We start from the raw sequence: 12974 nt of genomic DNA, 5'->3' as shown, positions 1-12974 counted from the left end.
TCATTAGTTTTTTGGTGAAGTTGTTCACCTAAAGATTTACATAAGACCAACGAGAGAGGATAGTCTTATCAAAAATAAAGCTTTTCATAACTCCTACAAAACAAAATTCAAGATTCAAACATCTGACAACATTCAAATGGCAAACAAACCTCTAAATCTCTGTTTGCTGTTTGAATGCCTCACATTTTTGTATCTTTGTGTATTCTTATCTTTGCAAATGGGGTAGGTTGAAGTTGAGCAGTTGTAAGATTCACTTTAAGTTAGTTACCAACAGTGAAAAAATAACCTTTTTTATATTTTTCCATTTGTATTTCTAGTCGTGGATAGATTTGCAGTTAAACTTTACCTGCAATTATGCAATAATGACTCTTCTTTCATATTCATATTCCAATTTATTTCATTCAGCAAAAGCCAAATCTTTTTCAAATTCTGTTTAAGATCTAAACTGCTTTTACTGTTGATTAATCAAAGTACATTTTGGACAATGTATTTCTTTCGTAGGGCTGTTTTTATTGAAGGCCTGTTGGATTTTGTTGGTATATTCATATATTTGTGCTTTTTTTTATAATAACATGCTTACATTATCATTTTTGTAACTAGTGAGAGCTACAACCACCATAATGAACCTCCCACATATCAATAATATATAGGTTTATATGTGTTTACACGTTTGCATTTTTTTTTAATGTATTTATGAAAAGCAGGACTTCCTAAAGTATGTTTTACCTCCACTGCTGTCTCACTACATTAAAATCGTTGGAACATATTACAATAAACTAGTTTATTAGTGTGTTGATCCATGACACTTTCATCATGCTTGCCCTTTCATGATATTGATTATACTGTCTTTGTGGTTATCTAAAATTCAGTTTATACGACTGAAATGTGTGCAGTTGAAATATTCTGCAGTACCGGAAGGGGGCGCACGTTCACCGTCCCTTGTAAACAATTATTGGTGCGTAGAAGAAGGAAGTGGCATGGGGATTGAGGAAGTGACAACCGAGTGACAGCTGAGCCGGTAAGAGAGTAACTTTTAGATGAAATATTTACACGCTACAAGCTGTCAACACTGTTCACGTTCATGGCGGAGCTTCGAGAAAATGAAGGCTCTCAGGGGACAGACGGCAGAAACGTCCCGGAGCTTCTGTTTGACACAGGTGAGCTCGCGGTGACAGTACCTCGGTGTGGACTGTGGTCCAATCAGGACCGGAGGAAGAAGTTAGTCCTGCATGTGGACCTGAACAACACCATCCTGGTGTCTGACGCCATTACCAGTCAGGGCACTGTGGCTGCTCTGGACTATTTCCTCTCAACTGTCACGTGGGGGAAAATGAGCAGACAAGGTAATGTGGACTCCATACATTCACTTGTTCTCAGTGTGTGTGTTAAACAGTGGTGAGGTGTGTGTGCTCAGTCACGTGATCATGTCTTTGTCAGAGGAAGGAATGTTCTTGCTGCTGAATCCATTACAAAACAATTTTCTCGTTTGCCATTTCTAAAGATACAAATCTATTAATATCCTAAATAATTATTAAAAATGGTATGCTGCCAGGATAGTGACAGTCTGTATTGGGATCCTGGGCTGAAACTTGGAGGAGGCTACAATGGACATGAACACACACACAGGCCGAAATACACACTCACACACAAACAGGATCGTCGTGTCACGCATTAATGGAGAGGTCTCAGGGTGAGGGGGCTGCCCACAGCGAACGCGACAGAGCAGTTTTGGGGTTTGATGTCTTGCTCAAGGGCACCACGGCATTGCTCAGAAGGTGGACTGGAACCTCTCCAGCTATCAAACCAATTTCTGGACCTGGTTCGTGCCAGGACTTGACGGTTTCCAACCCAAGTTCCTGCAGACTGAGCTACTGCCGCCCCACATGGTTGAATTTAGCATTTTTAAAACTAGTTTTACAGTGGCAACTCAGTGCCAAAATAGAGAGAGGGAGGGTATTATTGATTGGTGAGCCTTTGCTCTGCCATTGTCATGTATGTTACAGAATAATATTGACGCAAGACAAACCTTCCAGGTAATATTTATCATCTTCAGATGGGGTTTTCAATGCCCAGTATGTCAGTATGTACAGAACAGGAAAGCAGGAAGACAGTTATCATGTTTTTTAATTTTCGTTTTTTCGCCTCATGAAATGTTTGATGAATTGCATTCCACACTTTATTTAAATGAAAGAAAATGTTTACATGGTATTCTAAAGTTAAAATCTGTACGAAAAAAAAAATGTTTTGGCAGGCCTGACAAGAGAATCTACAGATAACATCTTTATCAGGGAATCAGTAAATACTATCACTGTATCACACTGTAAATAACTTTCTCTGCAGACTGTCCCAGACATCCACTGATTCCAGCGAGTTGAATTGAATCAAAAATGCCACTTAAATCTCTCCAGAATAAAACCACTGGCAGGTCTGCCCGCACACGTTTAGTTTCAGATCTGTCTTTGTGAGTGGAGGCCGACTCTGAGCACTCGTTGAAAAAAGCTGTGTGAATATCTGCCCAATGTTCTCACAGCTTTTCAAATGTGATGTTAATTTCTCCAGCTGTTTGTTTCACACCTGCGTTTTAATTCTGTGGTAAAGTCCAGTGAAACTGAGAGCACCCTCAGGTGGCAGGTCTCACCATGGTACATCACCTGCACCCTCCTGTCTGTGATCAGTCATTATAAAAAATAAAAACACTGCTCCTCTCATCTCTATGCAGGAAAGTGGGAGTGGCTGAGTGACTCGCCCTCTCTGCTCCCACCCAGCGAGGACGCTGTCAGTTTCTACTCTCAGTTTGGAAGGACGCCAGGTTTCACCTCTGCTGCAGGGCGACGTTTCCGTGGGATTCTGGATCAGCATCTGGATCTGCTTTGCTGGCCAGAGGGTGTCAAGGTATGAACTTGAAAAAAATATATATAGACGAGAAGGCGACGTGGAAAGTGTCAGCACAAATTCTGTTGTGAGTTCAGGTGAGAGAGAGAGAGATCACATTTCTCTGATTATTTCTAGTCTTAAGATTCAGACCAACAACTCTGCTTTTACCTTCACCACTTCAGATGTGTCTTTCCAGGTGTTCATAAACCATTTTTAAAAAAGCTCAGCTTTTAAGCATCTAGATTGAAGTGTGTGTGTGTGTGTGTGACAAACGGCAGAATTTGAAGAATTTAATCTCTACACCTCAACTGTAACAAATACATAATGTATATTTGGCTCCTGAACGTCACCACATCTGGATGGGAGCAATCATGACTTTCTGGTTTTCTGGAGCTGAGATATCGGAGGCAATTAAAAGAAAAAATCCCCACAGGACGGCACGGATGGATTCAGAGTCGAGTTCTACAAACTGTTTCATGAAGATTTAACAACTTTCTTACCCAAGATGATAAATGATTCAACCGCAGAAAAAAACACTTTCACTCTGCGAGCTCAGTGTTCATCCATTATTCAAAAGGAAAGAAACAAATCCAATGGATTCTGCTGACTACAGGCCCTGTTATTGGTCACTGAAAGTTAACATTTATCCAATCAAGCTGACCACATCCCAGACAGACTTTCTAAAGATGTTTTCAGATGGAGGTTAAACACTTGAGCAGCTGCTGGAGGGTAAACTTTCAGTGGGTTTGAAAAGGATTGAAGTTATCTCCTCTCCTATATCATCTGTTAACCTGAACTTAATTGCATTCTCTCGCACTTGGCAGGAGCTTATCACCAAGTTCTCGGAGGATTCTGTGCCTGTCAGGGAAAGTGAAATCAGTGCTGCGTTTCCTAATTCAATATGGAGGACCACACGTCTCCTGTTTTCTCAAGTGATAAATAAACAGAAGACACACTCATGAAAACTGTGAATTCCTTTGAGCTCCATTAACCTCAGGCCATGCACTCCTGTGTCTTCATCATGACATGATGGTACATCACATAGTTGTCTTTCTTAAGACTTTCGAGGCACTTGATGTCTCCCTTCACACTCTCACAGCTGCATTTATTATCATTGACAAATTAAACTCTTTCTCCAGGAGTGGAAGAATGCCATAGAGCTTTGGAAACTTGGAAGAAGAGGGTTCAAACTCAATTTGGAGCTTTATGAATTGAGCTGATATTTTTTCGTCTTTGATTTGTTCCAGTATCCTTCCTTTGTCTTTATAGGTTACATGGATGGTATAACCTTTACAGCTATGTGTTTTCATTACCGATCTTATCAGTCAATCTTTATTCGTATAGCGTCAATTCATAACAAGTGTTATCTCAAGACACTTTACAAAAAGCAGGCACATGACCTTACTCTTTGTGCTCGTATAGGTCACATATTATGCAAAATGCTCTTCCCCACATGCACTTACCTGTGTTTTTCGATCATAATTAGCCTGTCTACAAACTAAATGTGTGTTCAAATGAGCCGTTTAGAGATTTTCCCTTTATGACATCACAAAGAGCAGTAACCCCTCCCCCAGTTTGGTAACACTCCCAAAGCTCGGTGTTTGTTTTGTACTCTGATTCTGCCTTCTCAATGTTGACAATATGGCACGGTGCGAGAAAGCCAAAGCCCTTCCACAGAGGGGCGTGGTCAGACACAGCTCATTTACATTTAAAGTGACAGACACAGAAACAGCCTGTTCTGAGCAGGGCTGAAATAGACGGCTTTATAGACGTAATCAAATCCAGGATCAGGATGGATTTAATAAGAATAAGACACTTCACACACAGCTTTGGGAGCTCTGAGAATTATTTAAACCCATTGAAAAGGAGGAGAATGTGTTACCTTTAATACCTGTTCGTCTATGTAAGTTGGATTTGTTCTTTAGGTGGTTTATATATTTCAAGTTTTAAATTGTTTTTTAAACCTGCTCTGTTTGGCATTCTCATGAGTCATTATAAGCTTTGGATCTTAAATTCGTCACAGTTTACTGTAATGACACATCTGTTGGGCCTTAACAGTGTACTATAGACAAACAGTGAGATTTCCAGGTGTAGTTCATACTAAGCTTATTCTCTACTGGATGAAGACACGTATGTCTTAAATATATATTTATCCCTACTTAGCAGAGGAAACTGAACAGTTACCAAGAGGTGGTTGCTAATTTGCAAAGTAAATCCCATCAGAGACATCGCTCTCTTTCTTTCAAGCTTTGTTTTTCATATCTAGAAGCACGTAGTCCTCTTTAATGTGTGAAAGCCTTTTAGTCCCTCCATGTGTTGCTGACCTCTCCTTCACTCTGTGCCCCGCAGGGAGACAAAGACATGGCTGTGAAAGGAGAGGATGGCCGACTGTACCACTGGATCTTGCCCTCCTTCTTCCAGCTCTTTAAAGACCTGGTGCAGGCAGGGCGGGACTTTGCCATCGTCTTTCGTACGTTTGGAAGCGATCTACCTCGTGTGCTGAACGCTGTGTCCAGAGCGCTGAACGAAGGGGTGCATCCACTGTTCCCAGATCTGCCTCAACTCAAGGTGCAGCAGAATCACTTATTGTCATTAATTAGCCCTAAACTAATGTAAGTCATTACCACAACAAGTCAGTATTTTATTTATTTTGCTTTCTGAAATATGTGACCTCGTATGAAGATACAGATCTGAAGGAGATCTCAGTTTGGTTGCAAAACATGATTTTATTTAGCCTGACATGGAGAATTGAAAATTACATACATTCATGTCGAATAAAGACAGGACAACTTTAAATGTCTCATAAGATTTTTATTTTTTTTTGCACACCAGAGAGTTAGAGGGTTAAAAGGCATGAACAAAAATGGTTCATGGTTACCTTCCTTTTAAAACTGAAACAAGAAGCGGGAAAGTACAGATGTTCTCTTGTACAACTTGACATTCTGTGGCCTTTAACAAAGTCACACACACACACGTTAAAGCACATGCGTCCTTGACTCTCCTCCCCGAGAGTTTCCACAGAGGATGTGGGAGGTCGGGTTCAGCATTGACTGTACAATACATGGACGAAGTCTCAGTGACATCGCCCACAGGTTTTTGAACATGCTCTGAAGCCTAATGTTAGTGATCACCATATTGGAATTGCTACCTCATCCTAACACGGATCGATCTAGTAACAGACAGAAAGGTAGCTGAGGTGGGACTAAAGCCTCCTGTCAAAAAAATGACAGAAAAAACAAGCTGCTCAGAATCCTTTATCATTATCCGAGTATTTATTTTAAAGATGCTGACACTTTAAAATTGAATGTTGAATCAAATGTTGTTACGAATGATTTAGTTGAAGTCTGTTAGTGGCCATGTCATCACAACCTCACTTAACCCAGCCTCTGTTCTCTCTTACTCGTTCCTCTGTCTGGCTCTTTGCTCAGCTTCCCGTGAACATGACTCCGGGAAAGATCCGCTGCAGTAAGAGAGCGATCGTCCTGAGCCGAGCTGAGGACCGCGTGTCATCTCGTGATGGAGAGAGAGGCCTGTATGAGTACCTCAGCTCAGTCCAGGGCCTGGGAGGCTTCCAGGACCACTTTGACTGGTAGACGCAAGACTCCTAAAGCCAACAGTTACCATGGCAACGTGACCTTCAATTCTTTTGTCCACCATTAAAGCTCTCTGTGGATGTTTCTCATCCAGGTGGTGTAGTAACAAGTTCTCCATCTGTGGAGGGAAGCCTTTGTGGATCGACCCTTTTGACCAAAACGTCCAGCACATCTTCATCGACGACAATATTCGACCGAATGATGAAGATACCATAGTCCATCCAAAGGTACTGTCAAGACTTTTAAAGTTGTAATAGGTCGATTTAAAAAAAAAAAAAAAATTAGACTAAAACCTATAAATATAATTGAATAAATGGACTTTTGCCTGTTTTGTATTTTTTGTTGAGTACTTCTATTAGCTCTGATATTCCAACAGCTATTAAGGCCAGAGTAATCCTTACATTTAATGTGTGACTGCACTTGTCTGGTCATGGAGGCCGCAATGGAAACGGCAGAGGTTAAATCAGTCGCGACTACAAAAGGAATCATGTGCTGTCACTGAAAGTTGTCGCGCTGTTGCTGTATTTCCTGCTGTGATTAAAAACATGTAAATCACACTTGGATACATCGTCAGTAAACATATTCACTTCCTGGTGTCTGTTTCGACCGTTCACCTTGACTAGGGCTAACTTAGCTTTTTGTTTTCATCTGGGGGTGCGGGTGATTAGCAGAAAGAATCACTCCCATGATTCCCTGCTAGCCTCAACGTCACCTTGTGTTGTTTTACTGAGAGCCATGTTGGCAGCAGAATTTACACGCTGTGCGTTCAAAGGAACAGAAACCAAAATACTAATCTGTACCGACCTTATTTTGAAGGCTGTCATATTTTGAAAAGCAAGAAGGCCTACTTTAGTAACTCTGTGGTCCTTTTCTTTCATGTTCTGAGAACAAAACCTGCTGGACTGCGTGACAGCATGTCAGTGAAATTGACCTGCGGCTCTGTGACAGTCACACAGAATCCAATCTATGAGTCTGGGAGTTATATTTAGTTTACCTGCAGAGGTCAACAGAACCCTGTTCCACAGCCAGGAAGGCTTCAGGCTGGATATTTAAGATGAACATGTAACAACATCACCAGTGATCAGGTTATTTTGACTCGTTAAGAAGAGATTATTTTATTTAACAGTGCAGTTTTAAACGTTTCCTTTGAAGCAATCAACGACATTGAAGTTATTTTTCACTACCTCACATGATCTAAAGTTCAAACACAGACCAGTATTCAGAATCATTGACATAATTCCCTCAATACATTCATTTATTCTCACTTTCTTCGGTTACTCTCTTTCTCTCTCTCTGTGTGTGTGTGTGTGTGTGTTTTTGTTTTTGTTTTTGTTTGTTTGTTTCTCAGGTGTTTTTGGAACCAGATGGAGTTGACACTCGCACAGCCTGCATCTCTGAGCTCTATGACATCGCTCTGGTCCAGACCGACCTTTTGAAGGCCATTTCTGACCCGAGCTACTTCACTCAGCGCGTCAACATCTGCCTGGAAAACTACGACAGGAATCTCCAGCAGGGGGCGAGCTAGAACTTGGATCATCCCTTTCCCCATGTATGTCTATCTGTGAGACAACCTGCAGTTTAGGATCCATAAACACAGACCGTACAGCCCAAGCTGACACAGTAGACTTTAGTTCAGACTGTTACAAATAAAACAGTGACATGGTGTTGAAGGAAGAGTGTTCAGAACCTGAGAGGGAAATGAAGGAACTATTTAAAAATAATACTAAAAAAAACAAAACAAAACTTTGTTCATGGAACTCAGACTTGTAATGCCCTTTGCAATGACAACCAGTTCTTTCAGTTTGTAACTTGGGTGAAGGTGAACAAAAAAAAAGTTAGCTAATATGGTTGGTTAAGTAACTTTCAAAAATACTGTTTGTAGCAATACTTCAGGCGAAATACCTTATGACCTCATGAGATATATATTATATATGTATAATATATTTATATATATATACAGTGTAGCTATATATATATATATATATATATATGTATATATATATGTATATATACTAAATCATTTTCACCCTCTAATAAGCGAACGTTTAACTGATGTGTAAAAGTGTGTTGATGGTGTTTATCTGTTTGGACTCATCACACACTCCTGCTCAGGACAGAAGTGCAGAGATGGTTGTTGGTAGGGTGGAGAGTCCTTCATGGGGTATCGCTACAAACGCAGTATTTTTTTGAAAAAAAAAAAAAAGTTACATATAGCACTTTTAAGTCAAACTTCATGACAGAAAAGAAGAGATGAAACAGGAAGTGCTTTGTGACAGTGAAAGGTCTGAGACGAGTCAATCTCAGAGAGTAAACTGCACTCCTTCACTGAAGGATTATAAAAACAACATAAAGGCTTGTGTAATGTTGCTTTACCTAAAACGTAGATAAGGATAGAACACAAGTATGGAAGATCAAATATTCTGAACAGGTCAAATTAAAAGCATTTGGGGACAGAAGTCATCAAATGTGTCAGGTTACACAAAGAGCTCTTTCTATGGGCCGTCCTCACATGCTCCACAGCATGATGAGTTTTTGGACTTCATTAAGCTGCAAAGCGGCGGGCCCTGACTCCTTTGATTAAGAGCTCTGTGGCTAATCATCCTGCCACTGATTAATCGCTCTAACTCTCTGAAATCTGTGTCAGACAGGGTAGTTGGAGTCTGGTGTGGTGCAGACACTCCCGAGCGTTCTGTTGTCACTGTGTGAAGATTATTAGACGATCAGCTCTTCATTTGTCTTCCTCCCGATGATACGCTTCATGTTTGATCGTTAAGGGCCTTTTTTTAAATCTCCTCTTTAAGGCGATTGTTTTGTTTACATCCAGACAGGACAGAAAGATGATACTTGAATATTTCCAGATGACTGACAAGTAATCTGCTCAGTATGACAGTTTAGTGAATGACAAACACATTATTAGTGCTTTCACACTCCTGATAAACTCCTGATGTTTGTCGGAGGAGCTGTGTCGAAAACAGCCACATTTTTCACTTGGACTTGCCCGGAAGTTTCTCCTGACAGACCCCTCGTGTTTTCTCAGCAGGAAGTCCAGTTTGGGCTGTGAGAACGCAGCAGGATATTCTCGCGTGCTAACGTGAGGGGGGAGTGACTGTTACACGGTGCACAGATCTCTGTGCACGTAACGAAACGGCTGCACAATGTTTCTGTTCGACAGCATGTTCTCCGCTCGTTAGTTGGTTTTGTGATTCCGTTGATCTACACGTAGCATTTATGTTCAGGCAAAGGTAAATATTCTCATTGAACTTAATGCAGTTTTTTTTATTATTGCGAAGAAGATTTTGTGTGGACTTTGTGCTTTGCTTCCTTTTTTGGGTTTTTAGGATATTTATTTATTTTTAAAGTTCAGGGGTTTTTCTTTTGTTTCTCAGGTCAAACTTAGAGAGACTGACTGCTGAATGCAAACAGTGAATACTCAAATGTTGGTTTCGGAAACAAAACCAGTGGTAGCTTGTTTTGGTATAAGTGTAACTGTCCTTTACGAGGGAGCTTGAAATGAGTACATTGGTAGGACAGATGCTGAGAGACGCAGCTATAGAAAGCTTTGTTGATGAAAACGATACATTACTTCATAAGTAAAATAAAATATCAGATCCTCTTCAAAGTGTAACTGTGGAGGATTTGATTTCTGATACTGTGCTTCTAGAGTCTGAACAGTGACTGATTTTCATCCAAACAATCTGCCGTCATATTTCATCTAAAGATGGATTCTGTAGCACTGAGGAAAAACTGCTCTTATAAAGAAGTTTGACAGTTTTATACATTTAGAATAACTTATATATTTTGTGTTAATATGCTTTAGTATTGAAATGTATAATTTACACATTGTATATTCATGCTATTTAAATGACAACTAATTCAGTATTCAAGTTTACTCGTCAGATTTTCAACCACAAAGTTTTGACTCCAAACATGAAATATTTTAATAACTTGTCAATTCTTTTCTTTGAGTTCTGAGAAATGAAAAAAGACTCGCAACAACAGGTTGTATTGATTAGGAAAAAAAAAATCACTTACAGAAACAGACAAGTATTTGCTCAACTGATTTGAGGTGGTTTTCTACTGATGAGTAAAATGTGTGGTGCTTTGTGCTCAAAGATTTTATGATCAGGTAACAACGTAGCCTTTCTCTGCATCGTAGCGTTTTGCACACCGAAACTTACCATTTAAATACCGATAAGGTCGTATTTAACTTAAATCAAAAGTCCATGACACGCGTTACTGTATCTTATAGTGAGCGAACAACGCGTTTCGCCTGTAACCGGCGCTGGGCGAGCTACAGGAAGCTACAGGTGGAATGCTTTGAAAGTCATTGTGAAATACTGCAGCGCCGTGCACTGAGATCACACCACATCTTTAATCCTCAGGCTGCCACATGTTGGACACAGTAAACCTCGAATCTTATGATTTATTTATTTTTTTCTGATGTCTTATATATTCACACAAGATGTTGAATAAACCTGAATGTTTCTTTTCTTGAAGTGTTTTGTGTTGTCACTGATAAAGAGTTCTGCTATAGAAACACAACATAATAAGATTGTTTGTGTATTATTTAGAATCATGTCGGCTTGATCAGTGGGATACAGAGCTCACTGAACCAGCACATATTCTGGGAAAAAGAGAAGTCCAGGAATGTGTCACTTTAGGATGTAACATTGTACTTCTCGACATTTCTCAGCGCCTCGCCGGAGTTAGTTCAGGTGGAAATAATGTGAGGAAGACCGAATGATGAAATGATTCTCCTTCAGTAGTTTGGCGTTAGACGAGAAATGAAAAGCGTGCTGCTCAGACATGTTTGATGTGAGATTTGGACGGCTCATTCTGATTCTCGCACTCTGTTTAAATGGTTCAGTAATTGACTGAATCATTAACGGCAGAGTGGTCAGACACATCGATATGTGACATGTCGTGACTGGACATATCCCAGGCTGATTGTGATGGATGATAGTGGCACCAATGACAATTAACTGAAGCTTTGATGATGTACTTACAGAGCAGTGTTAGCCCTGAGGGCTGAAATGAACTAAAGTACAGAAATCTGTCCTTTTACTGATTTCTGTCAAGTTATTCTTTGCTCTAATCTGATCCTCTGAGCCCTTATCAGAGGCGAAATGATCATCACAAAAGTTTTCCTTTCCAGAGATGAGTGCAGTCCAACACAGCATTATCTAGAGAGTACACAAACATCAATGTCTGTGTACCAGCTTTACAGTCCACCTAAGTTAGTGGTTGCAAATAAATAAAAGCTAATCAGTTAAAAAGAGAGATGAAATAGTAAAATAATTAAAGTCACCCCGAGTACAGAGGTTGTAACCCTCCAAGCAGGAAATCCACCTTCCAATCTGACCTGTGGCTTCTCTCCTGCATGTCTCTCCCCGCTCGCCCTCCCTGACTTCTGACTCCATCAGCTGTGCTATCTCCACAAGGAAGACCTCAAAAAGCCCCCAACAAAAACCTGCAAAACCAAAGGTGTAAAAATGAGTTATAAGACAAGAATTAAAAACCAGAAGTGTGGGGTGTGTGTGTGTGAGCCTGCTTTTCAGAGTGGTTGATCTGGATGGGGAGTCCAGCCGTAGAAGTTCTGAGATGTTTTGTGGTGCTAAGCTATAGACAGATTTAAAAACAGTTTTTTTTCTAATTGCATCACTTACAGTTCAATGAAGGTGACTTTTTATTTATCTCACTGCTTTATTGGTGGTTTTGCTTTTATTTAAATGAGGTCCGTTGCTCTTCCTCTTATTTCCTCACTTTGCTTTTCCCGAGCTGACCGACATCGTCTCTAACTGTTAAAATGATAAATCGGCACTAACTAAAATTTTGGGAGCAGACTTGAAAACATTGTAGCAGACTGCTCGTCGTTCTTTTCCTACATGGGTTTAATGACACAGGATTGTGGGTCAAACTTTGTGGCTCTGTTGAAAGGTTTAGTTTAATGTATTTATGATGAATCAGTTCCTACACAAACTGGTTTTATGACGTGACACAGGTTTGAGTATTTCTCACGTAGGGGGACCCGGCATCCTGGCCGAAAGCATCATGTTGTCTCACCTGAAGGACAAAGACATACTCGCATTGTTGTTTTCTTGCACATTCTGTCATCAAGGGTTCTTTGACACTTAATTCACCACATGGAGCGTGAACAAACGTTTTAAAGGAGGAAAGTTTCCTGTCTTAAATAGGTTCACAGGTATTGATTTGTTTATGACTTCAATCAAGACACAGATCAGATTAGTATCTCATTGTCTGTATTCTACAACAACCAAAGGGAGAGGACACTTAATTATCTAATAAGGTAATTTAACTTGTGTTCTTTTTTCTTTACTTTCTGTCTTATCTTTTAAAACTGTTTTCTGAAATCATGAGTTAAATTGTGTTTTTACCTCTGCTTATTTGATGCATCATTGGAAAATACTTGAATAAAGTACAAGTCTGTCTGTTTTTGTGTTTTTATGTTTTAGTTAGTATCATAACTTGATCCACTTGAGGGCAGCA

General features: G+C 40.0%; 1 protein-coding gene across 3 annotated transcripts; it reads left to right on the top strand.

Moving 5' to 3' along the window:
* The first annotated feature begins 898 nt into the window (after positions 1–898).
* LOC306833657 (uncharacterized protein) lies at positions 899–12959 on the top strand. 3 transcript variants are annotated; one of them, XM_079359068.1, is made up of 7 exons: positions 899–1343; positions 2720–2892; positions 5224–5442; positions 6303–6463; positions 6562–6694; positions 7816–8016; positions 12941–12959. In XM_079359068.1, the coding sequence occupies exons 1-6, from the start codon at positions 1082–1084 to the stop codon at positions 7990–7992; spliced, it is 1125 nt and encodes a 374-aa protein (XP_079215194.1). In that variant the 5' UTR covers positions 899–1081; the 3' UTR covers positions 7993–8016; positions 12941–12959. The 3 variants fall into 3 exon arrangements, with proteins under 3 accessions (XP_079215194.1, XP_079215195.1, XP_079215193.1); XM_079359069.1 differs by lacking the exon at positions 12941–12959 and adding an exon at positions 9508–10963; XM_079359067.1 differs by lacking the exon at positions 12941–12959 and adding an exon at positions 9486–10963.
* The last annotated feature ends 15 nt before the right edge of the window (positions 12960–12974 follow it).

This window comes from Symphodus melops (genome assembly GCF_947650265.1).
Source record: "Symphodus melops genome assembly, chromosome: 13".
Classification (NCBI taxonomy): Eukaryota; Metazoa; Chordata; class Actinopteri; order Labriformes; family Labridae; genus Symphodus; species Symphodus melops.
This window is presented reverse-complemented; position numbering and strand designations above follow the sequence as displayed.